Source organism: Phallusia mammillata, chromosome 6 (assembly GCF_965637545.1).
Source record: "Phallusia mammillata chromosome 6, kaPhaMamm4.hap1.1, whole genome shotgun sequence".
NCBI classification, from domain to species: Eukaryota; Metazoa; Chordata; class Ascidiacea; order Phlebobranchia; family Ascidiidae; genus Phallusia; species Phallusia mammillata.
Genome location: NC_137257.1, coordinates 9,466,343 through 9,484,353, shown reverse-complemented (window position 1 = coordinate 9,484,353; position 18,011 = coordinate 9,466,343). Strand labels below are relative to the sequence as shown.

The 18,011-nt window shown below is 37.9% G+C and overlaps 1 protein-coding gene across 1 annotated transcript; it reads left to right on the top strand.

Moving 5' to 3' along the window:
• The first annotated feature begins 8,004 nt into the window (after positions 1-8,004).
• Positions 8,005-16,991, top strand: LOC145234107 (polyunsaturated fatty acid 5-lipoxygenase-like). Its single transcript, XM_080098882.1, has 14 exons — positions 8,005-8,127; positions 8,940-9,126; positions 9,487-9,615; positions 10,386-10,640; positions 11,096-11,183; positions 11,544-11,700; positions 12,427-12,681; positions 13,154-13,346; positions 13,774-13,854; positions 13,992-14,110; positions 14,276-14,395; positions 15,052-15,186; positions 15,895-15,993; positions 16,204-16,991. The coding sequence occupies exons 1-14, from the start codon at positions 8,044-8,046 to the stop codon at positions 16,381-16,383; spliced, it is 2,082 nt and encodes a 693-aa protein (XP_079955008.1). The 5' UTR covers positions 8,005-8,043; the 3' UTR covers positions 16,384-16,991.
• The last annotated feature ends 1,020 nt before the right edge of the window (positions 16,992-18,011 follow it).

The following is an 18,011-nucleotide window of genomic DNA, read 5'->3' as shown; positions in this document are numbered from 1 at the left end:
GCCACCCTTAGATTTATTGATGCGTGACCAACATCCACTTGCGGCTGCAGTGAGACTAAACATGTCTTTCGACTGAAGTCCCAGGCTGAGATAAGATGGTGCGTAAAAAGTTGTAAATATCGTGTTAGTTATTGACGTTTTCGTCGCTGCCTAGTAAATTTTAGCAAATATCCTGAGAATACAGTGCTAAGCCTATCTGGTTTAGGGTTGAAAGTGACAAATATGATTTTATTTTGGTCGATTCATTCGGATAATACGTAGCTACCAGATTTTTATTTTTGATTGAAACAATTGTTACAAAACTAGTCGGTTGTAAAAGACCCCGTATTGAAAACACCAACTAAAGTTTAAAATTTTAATCCAAAACAGAAGCGGTGGAAGAGACACAAATTTCTTTTTTACTGGGTTTAATGACGTAATAGTGGCAACATTCATTTCATTGAGATAAAACGCAACTGTTCTTTTCATTAAAATGAAACGGACTGATATTACCAACCCAAAACAACTATCCCTAATTTACAATTTCTAATCAGTAATTACTATTTTTTGAACAAAAAGCGATTCATTATTTTGAACTTCGAAACAAAAATATTGCAAGGTATGACTCATTGTGTTAATATTTTCATTACAGGCTGCTCACAAGACCTTCAGGATTAAAAGGATTCTTGCAAGAAAGCAGAATCAGAACAGACCGATTCCTCAATGGGTCCGAATGAAGACTGGCAACAAAATTAGGTGAGTCAATATTGTACACTGGTACTTGTTTGTTGTATTTGTGCTCTAAATCAGTGTAAAACACATTTAGTTTTCAACTTTAGTTTTCAAGGGTCACATTACACATGTCAGCTTTATTTTCGCATCCACATTGTCTTTAACAAATGCCAATAAGCTTAAGCGGAAAGTGTGATACATTTTTTTAATGAAAAGTGTCGATAAAAATTATCACATGGTTACAGTGGGAAGTTTGAAGTGTATTTTTGATGCATAAGCCAAAAAAGTTTGGAAGCACTGCTTAACCCTAAAACTGCAAAAAATCTAAATAATGCATTTGTAACAAAACTAGAAACATTTTTTTTATGTTTTGTACAAACTTATTGTATTTTTTGTTGCAAGTTACAGTACTGCTCACATTTTAACAATTAGGTTCATTTACTGCAAAGTAGAAGAAGCGTATGTGTTTCCTAAGTTCAATGACCTCAGATGTCTGGATAAGTGACAATGCAAATATTATAAATTACCTGGTTGAGTTCATATATATAGGCATATCTAGTCAATTTGTGTTACCAACAATGCGCAAATGTCGTGTGATTTTGAGCCCCAGTCACACAACGCCTTTTAATACGGTGTAGCGTCAGCCGTTTAACCACCAATTATGCTCTTCACTGTTTTGCGCCCCATAACTTTTCAACGTTGCGCAGCTATTTCCGGCTTGGTATTCAGTGCAATTGTGTCGCTATGTGTGCCTTTATCAAGCGAAATAAACTCAACCCATCTCAATTACTTGACTAATTTGTCTGATTCGTACCCCAACATTTAGATGAGCACTCATTGCCGATATTAACATTTAAATACTATTTCTTGTTTACAGATACAATGCCAAACGCCGTCACTGGAGACGAACCAAGCTCGGTTTGTAAATCCACTTCTCACTGGCTTTCCAAACTTTGACATCTGGCTTTGAGAAATTCTAATAAAACAAACAAACCAAATATTCGACCTGTGCTATCTGTAGTGCCCCTTCGCACCTCCAGCTACGTTTAACCATTCCAATTCCGTGACCTTTCTGACAATTTGTAGTCCTTGATAACATGGGCCCGTGTCACCGGATATAAGGGTATTGTTTCTTGCGTGCCATTGGTAAAAGCGGCCAGCTTTGGTGACAGTCGATCGCACGAGCCGATTGTGGGAATATCTCCACGAGTTTCGCCTGGTAAACGGGTAAGCTTACCCCGTCAACCATCATGTCATAATCCAGGACACAGCAAGCAGTGCTACAGGTAGTAGGATAAATCCGTTGGTCGTTATACACACCGAAAAAATAGGGTTCTTCGTTAAAATCTTGCATCACAGAACGTCGTATTCAGGCCAATTACTCTCGTCTTCATTGCTACTGAATTTAGAACACACGCAAACATTGAAAAGTGCTTGCGAAACGGCAATATTCAAAATTGAACGTAGGCTACCCCAGCAAAATGCTGTAAGCCTAGCCTATTTGACAAAAAAATTGCGAGTGGTTTTTGGCACTTTATAATATACACACGGAACTGTTGATGTAGATAAATGGTAACCAAAGGAAAGTACTTACAACTGGAGGATTTAGTTTGATACCATTAGCAATTTACGGGGTTGAATAGTTAAATCTAAATGGATTTCGAAATGACAGTAAATATACATGTAACCTTTGCTTTGTAATTGTTAAATGCAAACAATTAAGAAGTTCTCTCGACCAATACACTTTTTATCCTCTCAGAAATATGTATGTAAGCTAATTGGCATGCACTTAAAAGCCGGGCGTACGAAATCTCGTTGCTATAACCCAGGGGTGTGCAACCTTTGTCACTGTGGGGCCAAATACAATTGCCAAGATTCGATCGCGGGCCGCACCTTTCTATAACACAGGGTGATTTTACTTTGTTGCTTACCAAATATACTTAACTACAAGTATAAGTAGCATTTGATTCTAGCCACCTATTGCAAGATCGCAGAAAAATAGCACCGGGCGCATTAGTATGCTCAAAAATGTAGAATAATTGGATTCGTTTGCCAGTATATTAGAAATTTTGTGAGTCTCCGCGGGCCGCACAACCTTAATCGACGGGCCGCATTTGGCCCGCGGGCCGCAGGTTGCACACCCCTGCTATAACCTATAATTTTGTCATCAACAATACGTTTCAAGATTCGGCACAATAAGTGGGAAATCGTAACTAACAAGCATCAATTAAATCATGTGCGATCATCTTACCATGGATTTACATGACAGTTGAAAAGTTTCACAGTCACATGACAGTTGAAAAGTCCTACAGCCAATTTGTTTATCGATTACTTTGCTCAATATTGCACTGTTTGAAAATATTGCACTGTTTGAAAATATTGCACCAATAATGCATGCAGAGGTCCTACTTTTGGAGGAAGATTAATTCCAACTTGTCCTGACCGGCACAGGCCCCGAATTCCAACCTGTTGGTGTAAATATTTGTCAAATAATTGTTACCGATCTAAATCCATTGTCTCATGTCAGGCTTTGGAGTGTGCCCATTATCAATTAACAATTGGCATTGTCTTCAGTCAGATTTGAGCCGGTGACAACCTAATAGCCTAAATCCCGAGAAATTGATCACCAGAGCAACGAGCTGAACCGGTTTTGTGTTAAGAAAGGTAGAATAATAGTAGGTATAAGGTTGCTTCCTAGTTATGTAGCCTTCTTGTACTACACTGGATGAAGGCATTTAAATTCTATTGATGGTTTATTCACCTGCCATTCCATTTGAATCAACTGATACGAACGTGTGTATTGCTGCTAGAATTTGCACTGTGGTACCTGACTGCCCAAATACGACGCGCCCTTAATTCTACAAACATCTTTTTTATAGGGCTACCATCAGTGGTGGGTTTAAATTTTTTGTCAGCCAGTTCTTTCACAAAAGTCATATTTTTTAGCCGTTTCAGTTACAAAAAGTCCATTGACAGTAACCAGTAATGCTAACCAGAACATTTAATTCGTGAGATGGTTGTATAACCGGTGCGAACCGGCTGAATCCCACCACTGGTTACCATATGTAAATCAAAATACGCTTGACCCTTAATTCGCCTGTGACTTTATACCGCACATCCAAACAGTATGAACTAAAATGCTGTAGCCTTATCATTTACCGATGTAAAAAAACGAACATAGCCAGAGACTGGTTACGTCTTTTACCTGATGACGTATTAGGCGGGCAATGTCGTTCACTTTGGGAAGTATAGCTAAAGTCTTGTAGTCTACACAACGCTGAAATTGTTTAACCCAACGTAATGCATTGCGAGGGCAATGTTGACGTCAACGTATAGTCTACCACAAAGCAGACCCCTTATGACCCCACTCTTTCATTAAAGTTGTTTGTTAACTTTGCAGCATAACAACACAACTGCTATATGCACAGGACTTTCAAACGTTTGAGACAACCACCCCTAGAGAGAAACTCTGTATTAGTGATTACTACGAGCATTGGTGTTCATAAGATACCAAGCGTTTTTTTACCGCACGACATTTAGGCGCCTGGCAAGTAGCTAGGTCGAAAAGTTTGTCTTCATGTTTGGCCCTAGTGTTAAAGTTCATTTTGGTTGTTGTCTTGGTTCGACCACAGGTTTTCATTAGCGTTAAATTTTTGGCCTACGTGGAAGAAAGGACTTCGGTGGCCAAGGCAAACGCTTGAGTTCGTGGTAGATGATCAAATTCTTGTATGTACCGTTTTACTTGAAAGATGTAGGGCCATATTTTTTACCGGTTAAAGGCCTTTTAGCAACCTGTGTCCCCACTAGCACGGCAGACCAGCTATAACACAGATTTTAAGGCTGCGTTTAAAGTTTCCTTCGCCTGTACTGATGGATAGTGAAGCCTATATACAATAACCCGGAAAAAGGAGTGCTTATCCCGTTGCACCAGTGGCTGATTGCTATCTATTGATGCTGTAGTTACCCTGAACAGGGTATGACGAATGCATGATGGCATGTCTTGTGCTGGGTTGTGTGCTGCATGTATATTCAAAGCGGTATGGACAGATGTCGTATTGAAAACAACATATCAAAATGTAAACAAGTAGTATATGTATCATGTTCTGATACTGAAAGGACGATTCTCATTAGTGAAGATTTAAAACTTAGCAATGGTGCATAGTCTAGTCTTACCTAAGTGTTATTGATTGGATGTTAAAGTTTGATGTTTATTTGTTTCTTGGAAAATCAGTGACCGTTAAGTTTACAGAATTCAAGTTGAAATGGGTATAACCAACCGTTTATCGCAAGTATTTCGCGCTTGACTGCGTTCAGACTATTCGAAAAACAAGTTAAAATGACGATTGGTGGACTGGAACTGCTGAAATTGAAATGAAATTGACTCAGGACAAAACGTTTTTGCACTGTAAAATTGCATTTGTTTCAATGCAGTTTTTCCGCAAAATGCATCTGCTGAAACGCCAAGGCAGTAAAACAAATTCTTTTTAAGAATGGCAGTCATGCAAGCGTTAAGTAGTCAACTGAAACTCAGAGGTTAGCAGTTAGCACTGATGTTTAGAGGCAAAACATAATTAGCGAAATGCATGACAAATCATGCGTAACTCGACTATACAAGAACATTTAAACACCTCTGTTTACATTGTTTAAACAACATAAGTGTGTTGTGCAGCTTTATGTATAAGTGTGTTGTGCAGCTTTAAGACAAAAATGGTATTAAGATGAACCATGTATTCTTTGGTACCTGAATATAAAATCCTGTTCGCTGTGACGAAAGTAAATTCCTAAATAATTGAAGTTCTGCGGCTTTATGCATCACGTAACGCAGGCTAAGCGATCGGTTACCACATACCATGCACTTTGGCGCAGCGATGGCTGTTCTTGCACTAGCTGCACCAGGACCAGAACTGAGACGGGGCTGTAACAATTTAGTGACAGGGTGTCACTCGCAGCCTGTCAGTGACAGGCTGTCCCAGATTTGTGACAGGGTGTCCCTGATTTGTGACAGGTGTCCCTGATTTGTGACAGGTGTCCCTGATTTGTGACAGGGTGTCCCTGATGTGTGACAGGTGTCCCTGATTTTGGGTAGAGCGACTAACACCACCACGCTTTCACAAGGTGCTGAATTTGAATTTTTTATTTAGCGGCTATAAATGGGTTGGGTTGGGAAATAAGTTTTTCAAATTTTTACATTAGTAACTAATTTTTTGGGTTAGTTTTATTGAATTTTAAGTGCTAATACCTTACCCCGACCCTAATAGCCCTAACCGTAAGCATTTTTGGAGATATAATTAATCGACTTTTGGTTGTGATTCTCGTTATTTCATTGGACATTGTTCTACTGCTGTTTCTTAAACAGTAATAGTTACAAATGTCAATACTAACTGCCGGTTCCTAAACACTAATAATATTTACAAAAGTCAAGAAATATCTTGCAAGTAAGCAATTACGCCTACACGCTTATGTCTTGCTATTTATTCTTGGTGACACTCAAAATCAGGGACACCCAAAATTAGGGACACCCAAATCCGCAGCCACTTTAGTGACAGCCTGTCCCTGATTTGGTGACATACAACGGGTGTCCGTGACACCTGTCCCAAACGTGACAGGTGTCCCAAAAATGTCACAACCCCTGTTGCCAGAACTTGGGGTTGTTGAGGCTCTTTATGGCTTTAAAAAGTGTTTTTTGATTGTGAAACCATTTTTTTTATTTAAACTTTTAAAAATGTGTGTTTATCTGTCAGATAAGTATATAACCGCCCTGTCTATTTCTTCTCTTAATTCCAATTACCTTTCATGATAAAGAGTGGCCCATAAAAAAAATCAGCTTTAGTGACAGGAAATATTTGTTTGTTGTCAATTAATCATTTAGTGTTGCGCCTCGGACCATTCGTAAAGACGACAACAAATTATACGGTTTGTTTAGAAACGTTTTGGGCAGTGATTGAAATGTTTAATTTTTCAATGCAATTACACTAGCCGAACCGAAAACTGGTGGCAGGAAAATTTAAGTATCAACAGGTACCCTTTAGTTCGCAGCTGGAACGAGAAATTAACTTTTACATCAGTTTTTCCCGTGGTTCAAATAGCATTTTAGCGGTATTACTTTGCTGTGCTTTGTGTGTTCTCATGATTTAGGTAACTACTGGAAGTCAAAAGTCGTGCCTTTTCCCACATTGGTTCACGCTGTTGCGTAAACGTTTTTTTCGAAATAGTTGTGCAAACTATTGCGGCAGATATTTTGTGCTTCACATTTTTGTAGACTTTTGACTTACTTATATCTAAAGCAAGAAAAAGGATCATTGGTATTATAATTTGTTTATCAAATAGTATATATTTCTGATTTTGTGGGACTATCAAACTACTCCAATCCTTTGCGTTTATTGCAAACAATGTAATTACGTGAGCCGTGAAATATTTTCCCCCTGTGAATCGCAAGGTTTGCAAAACCAATGATCCGTAGGATATCTCATGGTATGTAGACAAAACTAAAAGACACTTAAAACATGGCATATACGTTTAAGGGTAAAAAGGCTTCGTTTATGAGTTACAAAATGCAGAAAAAAGGTATTTAATTTTGTGATAGTCTATCGCCTTGAAACTGGAGGTAAACGTTTTGCCTCATTGTTAATAAGACTTAACATGGCAATTTGTCTTGATAAGCTTGTAACATCCTTTCATGGCCGGAAATAGGAAACCAGTTAGAACACGCACAGGACAAAATACCGTCACTATCTACCGCTTAGCGAGCGTACACACCTATATATAACACATGCATACAACATCATGTGTCTAATGTAATATTTAAATTAGGATCTTATTGCCGGCATGCAATCGGAAGTATTGTCATACGTTCCGCTTAATATTCGCTATACGGTAGAGCTACTATAACCACAACTCACGTCAGGCGCACATTTAGCTAATTATCAATAGGTGGCGCAGGAGCTGAATCATTTATTTAGCGGCTAAATAGGGATAGGATTAATTGGAAAGAAGGTTTTTGAGATTTTTTTTATTAGGAACTAAATTTTACAGTCAGTTTTATCAATTATTGATGTAATACCTAACCCCAAAGTCCTAACTGTTAGCATATTTTGAGATATACCGATTTTAAGAGGGATTTGTTCACTTTGAGCCACCTATCGAAAATTAGCTAAATTTGGGGCTGACGTGAGTTATGGGGTTAGCAGATTTTTCATGCTACGGCTTTGTTCGTGTAGATCTGTCTTCGTCTATGTGCTACTTAACCACCCAAACTATATCGTTCAACTGCTTTTGTCGTTTTCACAGGGAAAATTAGTTGAGGTAACGTTTGACTGAATCATTGACATAAATATGGGAGGATTATTTTCGAAACTTTTCGGTTATTATACGACTGAGCCAGAAAAACACCAAACGACCTACTCTATTGAAATTAGGGTAAGTTTTGAAAAACAAAAAATTATTACCTCAAATTTGACCAGTGGTTCTCAATCTTTCTGTACAAACGGATTCGTTTTATGGATGCATTAAGTCAGTGGACCTATATAATAAAGCTCTGTGTAGAAACTTAAAATCCTTTATATGTTTTGTTTTCACCTATCCTATTTAAAATTACAGCAGCATCTATGACATTAAACGCTGCTATCAGAGGTTACCTGTGTGGAAATATACAGAGATACCTTTAAAAGTTTGAAACAAAACAATCCATACATTTTAATGTAATCGATTGCATGTAAATTTTAATCATTTTAATTGTTTGAACACTTCTTAAGTACTTAAGTTGTATTGATTTGCGATTTGTGCGCAAAAAAGTACGCCAAAACCTCTAAGTGCCTTTCTGTACCGACCACAATCAAGTGATATTCCAGCTCCTTTTATACATATTGCACAATTATAAGCTGATGTGCATTGGTGGTGTTACAAGAGTCCGTTTTGCTATGGTCAAACTGATTCGTGTTGGTGGTATAGCGCAACGGTGAATTTTAATTGCCGGTGTTAATCAATCATCACGTGTGTGGCAATTTGACACAAGAATGCAACCTGCCTACGTTGCCGGAATTGTGTTATATTTTGTATGGATACAATTTAAAAAAGTCCCGGGGAATACGTCATTTTTACTGAAATTTGAAAAAGGTGCCGGGAATATTTTTTTACAGTAAAATACCATATGTATATTCCGACTTAGAAAAGCGTAAAAAACAATGCTCAAACAAAAATACAAAATACTTAGACTTTACATCTATCTGTAGACATGCGATGGATACGCAGAGGCTGGAACAGATTCTACAGTGTACATTGAGTTAGTAGGCGAAGATGGGAGTACGACGGGACGACATAAATTGGATAATTTACTAAAAGACGACTTCGAAAGGGGACAACATGACAAGTTTGATTTGGTTGCTGATGATGTTGGTCTTCCAATTCTTGTCAAAATCAGTAAGATTCTTTCTACCTCAACCGTGTTGCATTTATTACCTAATATTTATACTGCGAAGTGCGAAGTATGCTGCATGATCCCATTTGACACCAATTGTGTCTTCTACTCAATTAGCATTAAACGCAAAAATTAGAAGTTATTTTGTACTTGTAAATTGTCTCATTCTGTTTAGCATCTACTATGTAGTATAGTAGGGAGGAATTCGTCGAAAAAGGTAGGCAACCATTGCCTTAGGGATTAACCACAATTAAAGAATATTCGACGACGTGTTTTTTCACATGCATATCAACGATCTGGCAAAATCAATTAATGATTATGGCATATTTGTTCATTCGTCTGATACTTGCTTAATTTCACAGCGCTTAAGCACTGGGGAGGAACCGACGAATGGATTTGCGACTGGATCGTTGTGAAGGTAAACGGAGAAGAAGCTTTGTATCCCGTGTACGATTGGATTGATGAAAAAATCGAAGTGGGCAGAGCACAAGGTATTTTTCGCTTGACCTGCCTTTCATGCCGTACGCAAAATTATAGTTTTTTTCCCTCTGGCGATTCGGCATACTTACATGTCAATGTTGTTTACTTTGGCAGAACAGCTTTGATTAATCATCATTGTTTCGGCGTACGGATTATTGTTTAACGTGGTAAAAGTTTCTTCGCAGTAGCTGCCATATTAGACGTCAAGACATTGTTTATTTAAAATTAATTTTCAGAAGACGGAAACTGGAATCATTAATAAGCCTAACAGCATCCCTGTGGTCATTTTATGATTTATGTACAAAATCGTGCCTTACCAGAAAAGCGAAACAAAAAAATCGGAACGTCTTCTTGTCACTTGAAAACAAAATAACGTTTTTAATTTGTGGGGTGAAGTAATAAGAACACGGACTATAAACCATTGCCATTATTTAAATTTGAGTTTTTGTTACACCTGCATGTCTGGGCCAAAACTGGAACTATAGATATCATTTGTATGCAATTTTAATGCCACAACATCAAAGTTCTTAATATTTTATGAAGTCATCGAATGTTTTTCCTTAAAGGTCATTGAAAGGGTAAACGCTGCATGGTTTAATGTTATTTATTCAGTTATGATAACCCCCAAGCATTAAAACCGTAACATTTCGTAGCATTAAAACCGTAGCATAGGATTTCATTTCAAGTGCAGTACGCACATAGCTTATTAGTCTTAAAATTCCCCCAACAACCAATATATGAGAGGCATGAAGACACCCAAAAAAATCTTTGTTTTTTGCAGCCACCCTGCCTCAGAAAGTCAACAACATGTATTTGACGAACAGTCGTAAAAACGAGATCGATGAATCCCGTGTACGTTTTAACTGGGCAGCTCGCAGTACTCCAAAACAACTTGGTTACAGTTTACCGCGATTTCTGTCTGCATCATCACTCGAGGAACTCCCAAAGATTTTTATGACCGATGAAATACGCAACAGCGCGCGCAATGATATACGTTTCGAAGCGAAAACCAATGCTTTGCTTCAAACTGTCGGACGTAAGTGCTTTGAAGTGCGTTTGAAGTGAGTTTGCGAAACATTAACTTTTTAAGCGCACATCTTGAGTAAAAGTTAAGTATGTGTCGTCTGGTGTTTGGACATACGTGAACTATACCTGTGATGATTAACATTTTTAGACATGGTCTACCACAAGAACAACTTGTAGTTTAAGATGAAGAAGACAACTCAACCTCGCATTTTCTTATTTCTCTGCAAAGCTATTCTTTTGCATTAGTCTTTTTTTTTCACGGGGTTCGAACCCAGGACACTCCCGGGGACGAATGCCGATCATGGTTTTATGTCTGTATATGGGTCAGGCGAGCCAGACCGTTCAGCCAAGTTCCTGAGTCTTAATCTGCTAAATAAATAATTCAGCTCTTTGCGCCACCTATATACGAGAAAAACTCAACAAGCATTTGCTTACTAACTTTGTTATGATTCAATCTATTTTTAGAGCTGTTTAACAAACTAAACGACATTGATGATTATCACAAGCTCTACAAACGTCTGGAGGAAGAAGATGCAAGAAACTTGTTGGAGGGGTAAGTGGCTCGCTATTCTCTAACTTCGTTGACCAAACCCTGTTTTAGGGGTGCACGACCCGCGGTCATATGGACGGTCCTATGCTCTCAGGAAGACCAATTTCTGCTTCCGTGAGCTTCTGTATGAAAATACATGTATTGGTGTCAGTAAACCTTTGCTAGATAATTGGCTTTAAACCGCTGGTGACAAATTTTACGACCCATATTATCGAAAGGGTTGTGATTCCCTGCTCTGTTTAAATATGGAACTGGCTATTCGAAAACCGTTGGCAAAATATGTAATCTGTGGAAACTTGTGCATTTGGGTTTTTTTAACTTATAAGGCCACTTTACAACAAGTAAAACTACTTTTGTGTATAGTTGGGATACAGACGAATGGTTGGGTTACTATACAATGAACGGGATAGCCCCCCTATGCTTCTCCCGCTGCTCTTCTTTGCCTGACAAGTTTGACGTCACCAATGATGACGTAGCGACCTTTATCAGTGACGGGAAAACACTTGAAGACGAAATGCAGGTACAAATTATGCAATTAGCCTCTTATTTTGTAAAGACAAACAAAGCATAAGTGATCACAACATTAACATTATATATAGGTCTCGTTTCGCCCAGAATTTCAAACAGGCCTGAAATTGGAGCCCAAGCCCGGTCCGAAAGTACAGGCCCGAAACCCGGCCCGAACCCAAATCGTGTTTGAGAAGCCTAAATCCGTTGCGTTTATGCCCGAAATTTTGGTTGACAAGCCCATACTTCAAGCCTCAGAATAGACCAAGACAACAAACATAATAGACAATTGCTCCCGAACAAGGTGTTTTAGGGATGTTCGACATTACGCTAGGTCCAGCTACTGGCTACTTACCTAGTTAATTTTTTCTTAAAATACTGGCACAAAGTGTAAAGTCAAGCCCGTTTTTAAAAAAAATCTAAGCCCCAACCCAGCCTGAAAAGCCCGGCTCGACTTACAACTCTGGTTTCACCTTGTCATAACATGACCTTCTAATGTAGGACGTGTCGATTGATCGTTACACAGAAAATAAGTTTAGCTGCAGCAAGCGTTAAGATTGGCCAAAAACTTCAAACCTCTGGCATTAATCCAAAACAACCGGCTTACTGTACTTCATTATAATTACTACATCTCTTCGTTCTCAATCTTGAATATAGCATAAAGCAACCCACGTGCCACGAGCGGTTTGCGCACCCTTAGCTTAGGAACCAGTGTAAACAAATATTTTTAACTTTAAAGGCGGGAAGGATTTTTATCAGCGACATGCACGCTATGCTCTCTGGCGTATCACGAAACAAAACACCAGCTGGGGCAAACATTGAATGTGCAGATGCCATCTGTATGTTCTATGTAAATTCGGACAAGAAGTTTGTACCGATCGCAATCCAGCTTGTCCCTGGAGATAGAGATTACCTTTTTACTGCTGCTGACAATAAAGATGATTGGATGCTAGCCAAGATGTACTTTCGATGTGCTGTTGAGAACTCACATCAGGTAAACCGTTTTGAGGGCAAAAAAAGTTTGGATCCCTTCCCTAAACGTCGCATTTTTACTTTTTCTTCCCTGACGTCAGAATCAGTAACAAACCACCTCTAGTGGTTAAAATTTGAAAAAAAGGCGATTTAGAACAAAAAATTATACGGGACTGTTAATTGGGTTATTGTAGTTTCAAATTTATCCCATTGACCCCACTAAAATGGGTGGGTTTTTGAAACAATTGGCTGTACCAATACATTCAAGGTTTTTTGATTAACTTTATGATGTAAGTGGTAAAACACAATCCAGTGATTCTTAACCACTACTCTAGACATCTGACAGTAAAATCATCCTAAAAAAATTTTAAGGTTATAAATGATAAAACAGGATACTTTTTGGTAAATTTGTTACATAACATTAATATCTTTTTCATACGACTCCTAAAAGTGCACCGATAATTTACTTCAAAAACGATTTCATTGCTGTGCAGTGGGTCTATCATTTCTTGTACACACATGGTGTTATGGAAACTGTAGCGATCACAGTGTTCCGGGACTTACCGCGCTGTCATCCGATCTACAAACTGCTTAGGACTCATCTTCGCAACGTGGCTGCAATTAACACGGATGCGAGGAAGGTTCTTATTGCTCCAGATGGGGCGGCAAATAAGGCACTGGCGATATGTAAGTAACTGGACAAAGTGTATGAAGTGACTCAAAATTTAAATAGGTTTGATATAAGTGTCCTTGATTTTGTTTTTGCTAACAATGTTTGAGTTTAGCATTTGTTGAATCTGATTTCGGTTGCTTGTTTTGGTAGAGTTTATACTGCAAAGTTTATTACAATAGTACGTAACGGTACAAACTCTCGGGAAAACATTAAATGCTAGCAAGCCGACGGCGCCGTGACAAATCAACTGCTCCGACAGACCTTTGTGGAAAAACTACAACTAAACTGTTAAAATCCAATGCTAAATCTCACGTTCTTGTGTCTTGTGTCTCACGTAGTACTATTTAGTAACCGTTGTCGATTTCGGTTTACTTCTTTTGTGAGATGATTTGCTTGGAAACGTAATCTATGTTTTAAACATTGCGCCTATATATTTTACAGCTGCCTCGGAAACTGCAAAGAAAGTTTACGCTACTTTCCACTTTGACGATCTTTGCATCCCCAAACTGGTAAAAAAGCTTGGTAAGTGAGATTTCCATTCCTGTATTTCAATGCTTTTTTGCAATTAGATGTACCCAATAAAAAATTACAATGACATTTAAACCACTCACATTTGCATGCCAATAGACATGGTTTTAGAATACTTTAAAACGTTTTAGGTTTGGATGATGCGAAAATCTTACCCGAGTACTATTATCGGGATGATGCATTGGAACTGTGGAGTATTATGGAATCTTTTGTTGCCGGAATACTCAAACAGTTTTATACAAGCAACCAAGTAACAAAAATGACTTAACTGACCTTTTACTGTTTTTAACTCATGTTACGGTAAAATGACAACCTATGCGGCTGTTGGTGGAAGAGCTTGCTAATGTACTGTTTTGCTAAGGTCCGAGGGTTGCAGATTTTAAAGCAAATTGAATAAACCAAGAACTGTTTTTAGGACATTGTGGAAGACAGTGAGCTGCAAGACTGGATTTCGGATCTCGCTAACGAAGGATTTGGATGGTTTGACAATAACACCAGAGGAATTCCTGAGCATTTAGATACGCGCGAACAATTGGTAAATATTTGACTTTTATATGTATGAATTTGAATCTTTCAACATTTATTCCGTATAATTTTTGTTGTTTTAACGATAATATTGTAAAAATAGCGCAGTTTCGTTAATAAAAGATATAGTATCGTTGTTTTTGTGTCTCGCGGTACGACTCGTTAAAGAATTGTTTTAATGCCACGCGTTACGCCTGTTATATATAGGGTGGGCGACATATTGCGTATGTCGGGGTGATGCACAGGATTTCTAACATCAAAAACTGATAAGTTATGTCCATTTAAACAAAAAAATTGACAAAAGTAAATCAAATTTACCTCGTAGGTTAAAAAAAAACCTTCTGTGTATATTGCGCTTTTAGTATTAATTATTTGGGAGTGTTTTGATGGAGTCAACCAGTGTAGCAAAGTCACGCAGCACTCTGGCTGCAGAGCACAGCTTTAGGATATATTTGTGTACTAACAATGTTTCTGAAGACAGCATAAAGGATAACTTGTCTTGAGTGAGTGCCGCCTGTTATCGCGCCTAATACCGAGGGTGCCCTTGTCACAGAAATTTGTATTGGACTGGAAAAAAAAAAAACAGCAAAATTGAACGTTGGCATGCAGGTTTTAAATCAAAGAAAAATTAGGAATACTTATCAAAATTGTGCTGTATTTTTTCAGATCGAAATTTGCACGGTGATTATTTTCACGAGTACAGCACAGCATGCAGCTGTCAACTTCGGTCAATTTGAAACGTACAAGTTTATTCCGAGCTCACCGGGTGGTATGAGATTACCAGCACACAAGAGGGGAGAAGTAAGTTAAAAAATAGACTACCTGCACCAAACCGTCAAAAAAATTATTACATTGTAGCGTCCGTTTATTTCAATCGCAAATAATAGAATGACGCGTCAAACCAAACGCATAGCAAACGTGCGGACCAAACGAAAAAGGCAAAACACACGCACAATAGGAAAAAGGCAAACGTCACGCTTCGTAAGAAATAAATAAGCAACAGGGGTCGCTACAACATTAATATTTGACCTTAATTTTGTCAGAAATCCCACATTTAGTCAGCAAGCCATTTCTATGCTTATATTTCAGTTTGTATTTTTCTGTTGTTGATTATGTTTTCCCTTCCGATATTTGAATTGCGCTTGATTTTGTTAAGGGGAGTGCAAGTGCTCGATTTTGCCTCTGAAAAAAGATTAATTGTTTTTTTGTGATTTAGATGAGCAGGCAAAACTAATGTGGCTTTGGATTTAATTTCATGGGTCTGTAAGAATAACGCTTAAGTTTACTACTTTAGAAAGACATGAACAAAATTCAAATCTACAACCTTGCAAATGTCCTCTGATTGCTCCATCTTTTGATCTTCTTAGGCTTAGCGGATCATTAACAAAAACAGACGAAAGGCTACTGGTTTTGTTAACTGTCTTACAATAGTGTAGGACGTGGATAAATCACATTTTAACCATTATTATTAAATTGCAATTTTACAAGTCTTTGTAATTTTTGACGTAGGGTTCAAAGCAAAGAATTATTGATTCGTTGCCAGACATGAAAATGAGTCAAGCTTACATCGTGTTCAGCTATGTGTTGTCGTCGTACGCACCCAACGAGGTAAGAACAATTGCATCACGACAAATAAAACAGGCAGTTTCAATAGCAGTAGAAAAGTATCAGATAAACCTTCACAAAGCATAATTTTAAACACCTTTCTTTATCAAACTTTAATAAAAAATAGTCTACTTTCTAAAACATCAGTCGTTTATTCAGGACCCCTTAAAATCTCCGGAGATTTTTTTCATCTTGCTGCGTTTTCTTTTCCAGGTGTATATCGGCAACTTTCCCGAACGCTTGTATGTCGAAGATTCGATCCTAAACTTGCAACGCATCTTTAAAGAGGACCTAGAGGTGTTTGGCAAAAAAATACAACAGAGAAATGCAGGAATCTCGCGCCCATACACCTATTTACTCCCTGAAAAAATTCCCAACTACATTGCCATATAGAGCTGTCCCTACACATCTGACCAACCGCTTTTTTAAAATGTTTTTACCAAAATGAGTATCAAGCAATGCTGTAATTAAGTTTTTACGTGCAACAAACAATTGTAATAATAATACTGCAACGTTCTTTTGACAAAGTCTTACAAAGCACAAAACTCGATGTACAGTAAACCTGACTATTATTCGCAATAACTGAGCAGGATTGACCAGCAATCACGAACAAAACCAATGACCAAGCCAAACTGATCGTAAACAAGCCAGGACCACCTGTTTGTGGTATGGGCTGTGCTGAAATAACCATCACCAAACGTCAGAAGCATGAATAAGAAGTCGATTCTCTCCAGCAAGAATAGATATCTGTAGTTGTGACTTATTCTGAACAAATTTTCCTCACGAACCACGTTTCTTTAAATCTCTAAATCTAATAACCAAATCGCATACAGCAGTCTACAAACGCTACAATTTTCGATGCAGTATGCTTGTTTTTTTTATGTGCAGTTGGTATTGTTTCATATGTTGTACTGCCAAGTTTATGAGCTGTTGTACAATGCTTTGCTTGCCTCACATAACCAAGTAAAACAAAAAATACAATAAAATTTAAAAACTGCCATTTACGCTTTAATATTGTTTTATAAGTTATGTTTATTTGTGATCAGTTGTTTATGCATGAAACGAAATTTGCAAGCTTTATTTCATGGCAAGTGCTGTGTTGCGTGTGCTTGTGTAATTTTCCAGCAACCAGCTATAACATCCGCAGATTCAATATGTTGATTGTTGTCTGCTTTGCCTACAAATTTCTGTAACTTTACGGAAGTTCATGATTAGACCCAGGGAACTGTAAAGCCAACTGCGAAAACAACGATAAAGTATTGAGCACAGAATAAGCAATAAAAAATGTGTGTTATAAATTGCTACCTGCAATTAGAGGAAGCTGTCATGAATATTTTGTTTACAGATTTGATAGGACTTAATTAGCATTTGTGTTGTTTATTAAGTCGAGCAGCAACATTTTATCTGAGCTTAGTGAAATGTTTAGTGTAGTTCAGAGTTGTAAGTCGGGCCGGGCTTTTCGGGTCGGGTTCGGGCTTTGTTTAACAAACGGGCTTGATTCGGACCTGACTTTACATTCTGTTCAGTAAACTTTTAAAATATCAATTATCAAGCTAGTTGAATATAACGTTATGCCCAACAGCCCTAAAGCATCTTGTTTGGGCCATTGTCTGTTATTTTCCATTATGTGTGTCTTCTTCATTATAGACCTGTTAATCAAACTTTCAGGCTTAAACGGGCTTTTTTAACACTATTCGGGTTCGGCCTGGGCTTATGCTTTCGGGTTCTGGCTCAAATTTCGGGTCCGCTTACAACTTTGCCATATCTAATGAAGTTTCTTAATCCATCTTAGGCCACGAACCATTTGAAATTTGAGATTTATCCAGGTTAGGACTTTAAACGGATTTTCACCAGCTTTCGTATGCAAGTTGGCGGTTGAAAACGAAAATGATAATTTTGTCAAATTTGCAAATATAAATTGGACTGATTGATCAGATTTTGGTCTATGGTCTTTGAAAGAACATTTACGAATAAAATCGTTGTTGTGCATTTGGTTGCATAACAAGATATGGCGTTATTAA

What these genes read in the sequence shown, in the direction of transcription:
- LOC145234107 (XM_080098882.1), top strand. Translation starts at nt 8,044, where the DNA reads ATGGGAGGATTATTTTCGAAACTTTTCGGTTATTATACGACTGAGCCA. An exon ending in TAGATACGCGCGAACAATTG is followed by an intron (nt 14,396 to 15,051) that starts GTAAATATTTGA and finishes GTATTTTTTCAG; the next exon opens with ATCGAAATTTGCACGGTGAT. An exon ending in CGTCGTACGCACCCAACGAG is followed by an intron (nt 15,994 to 16,203) that starts GTAAGAACAATT and finishes TTTCTTTTCCAG; the next exon opens with GTGTATATCGGCAACTTTCC.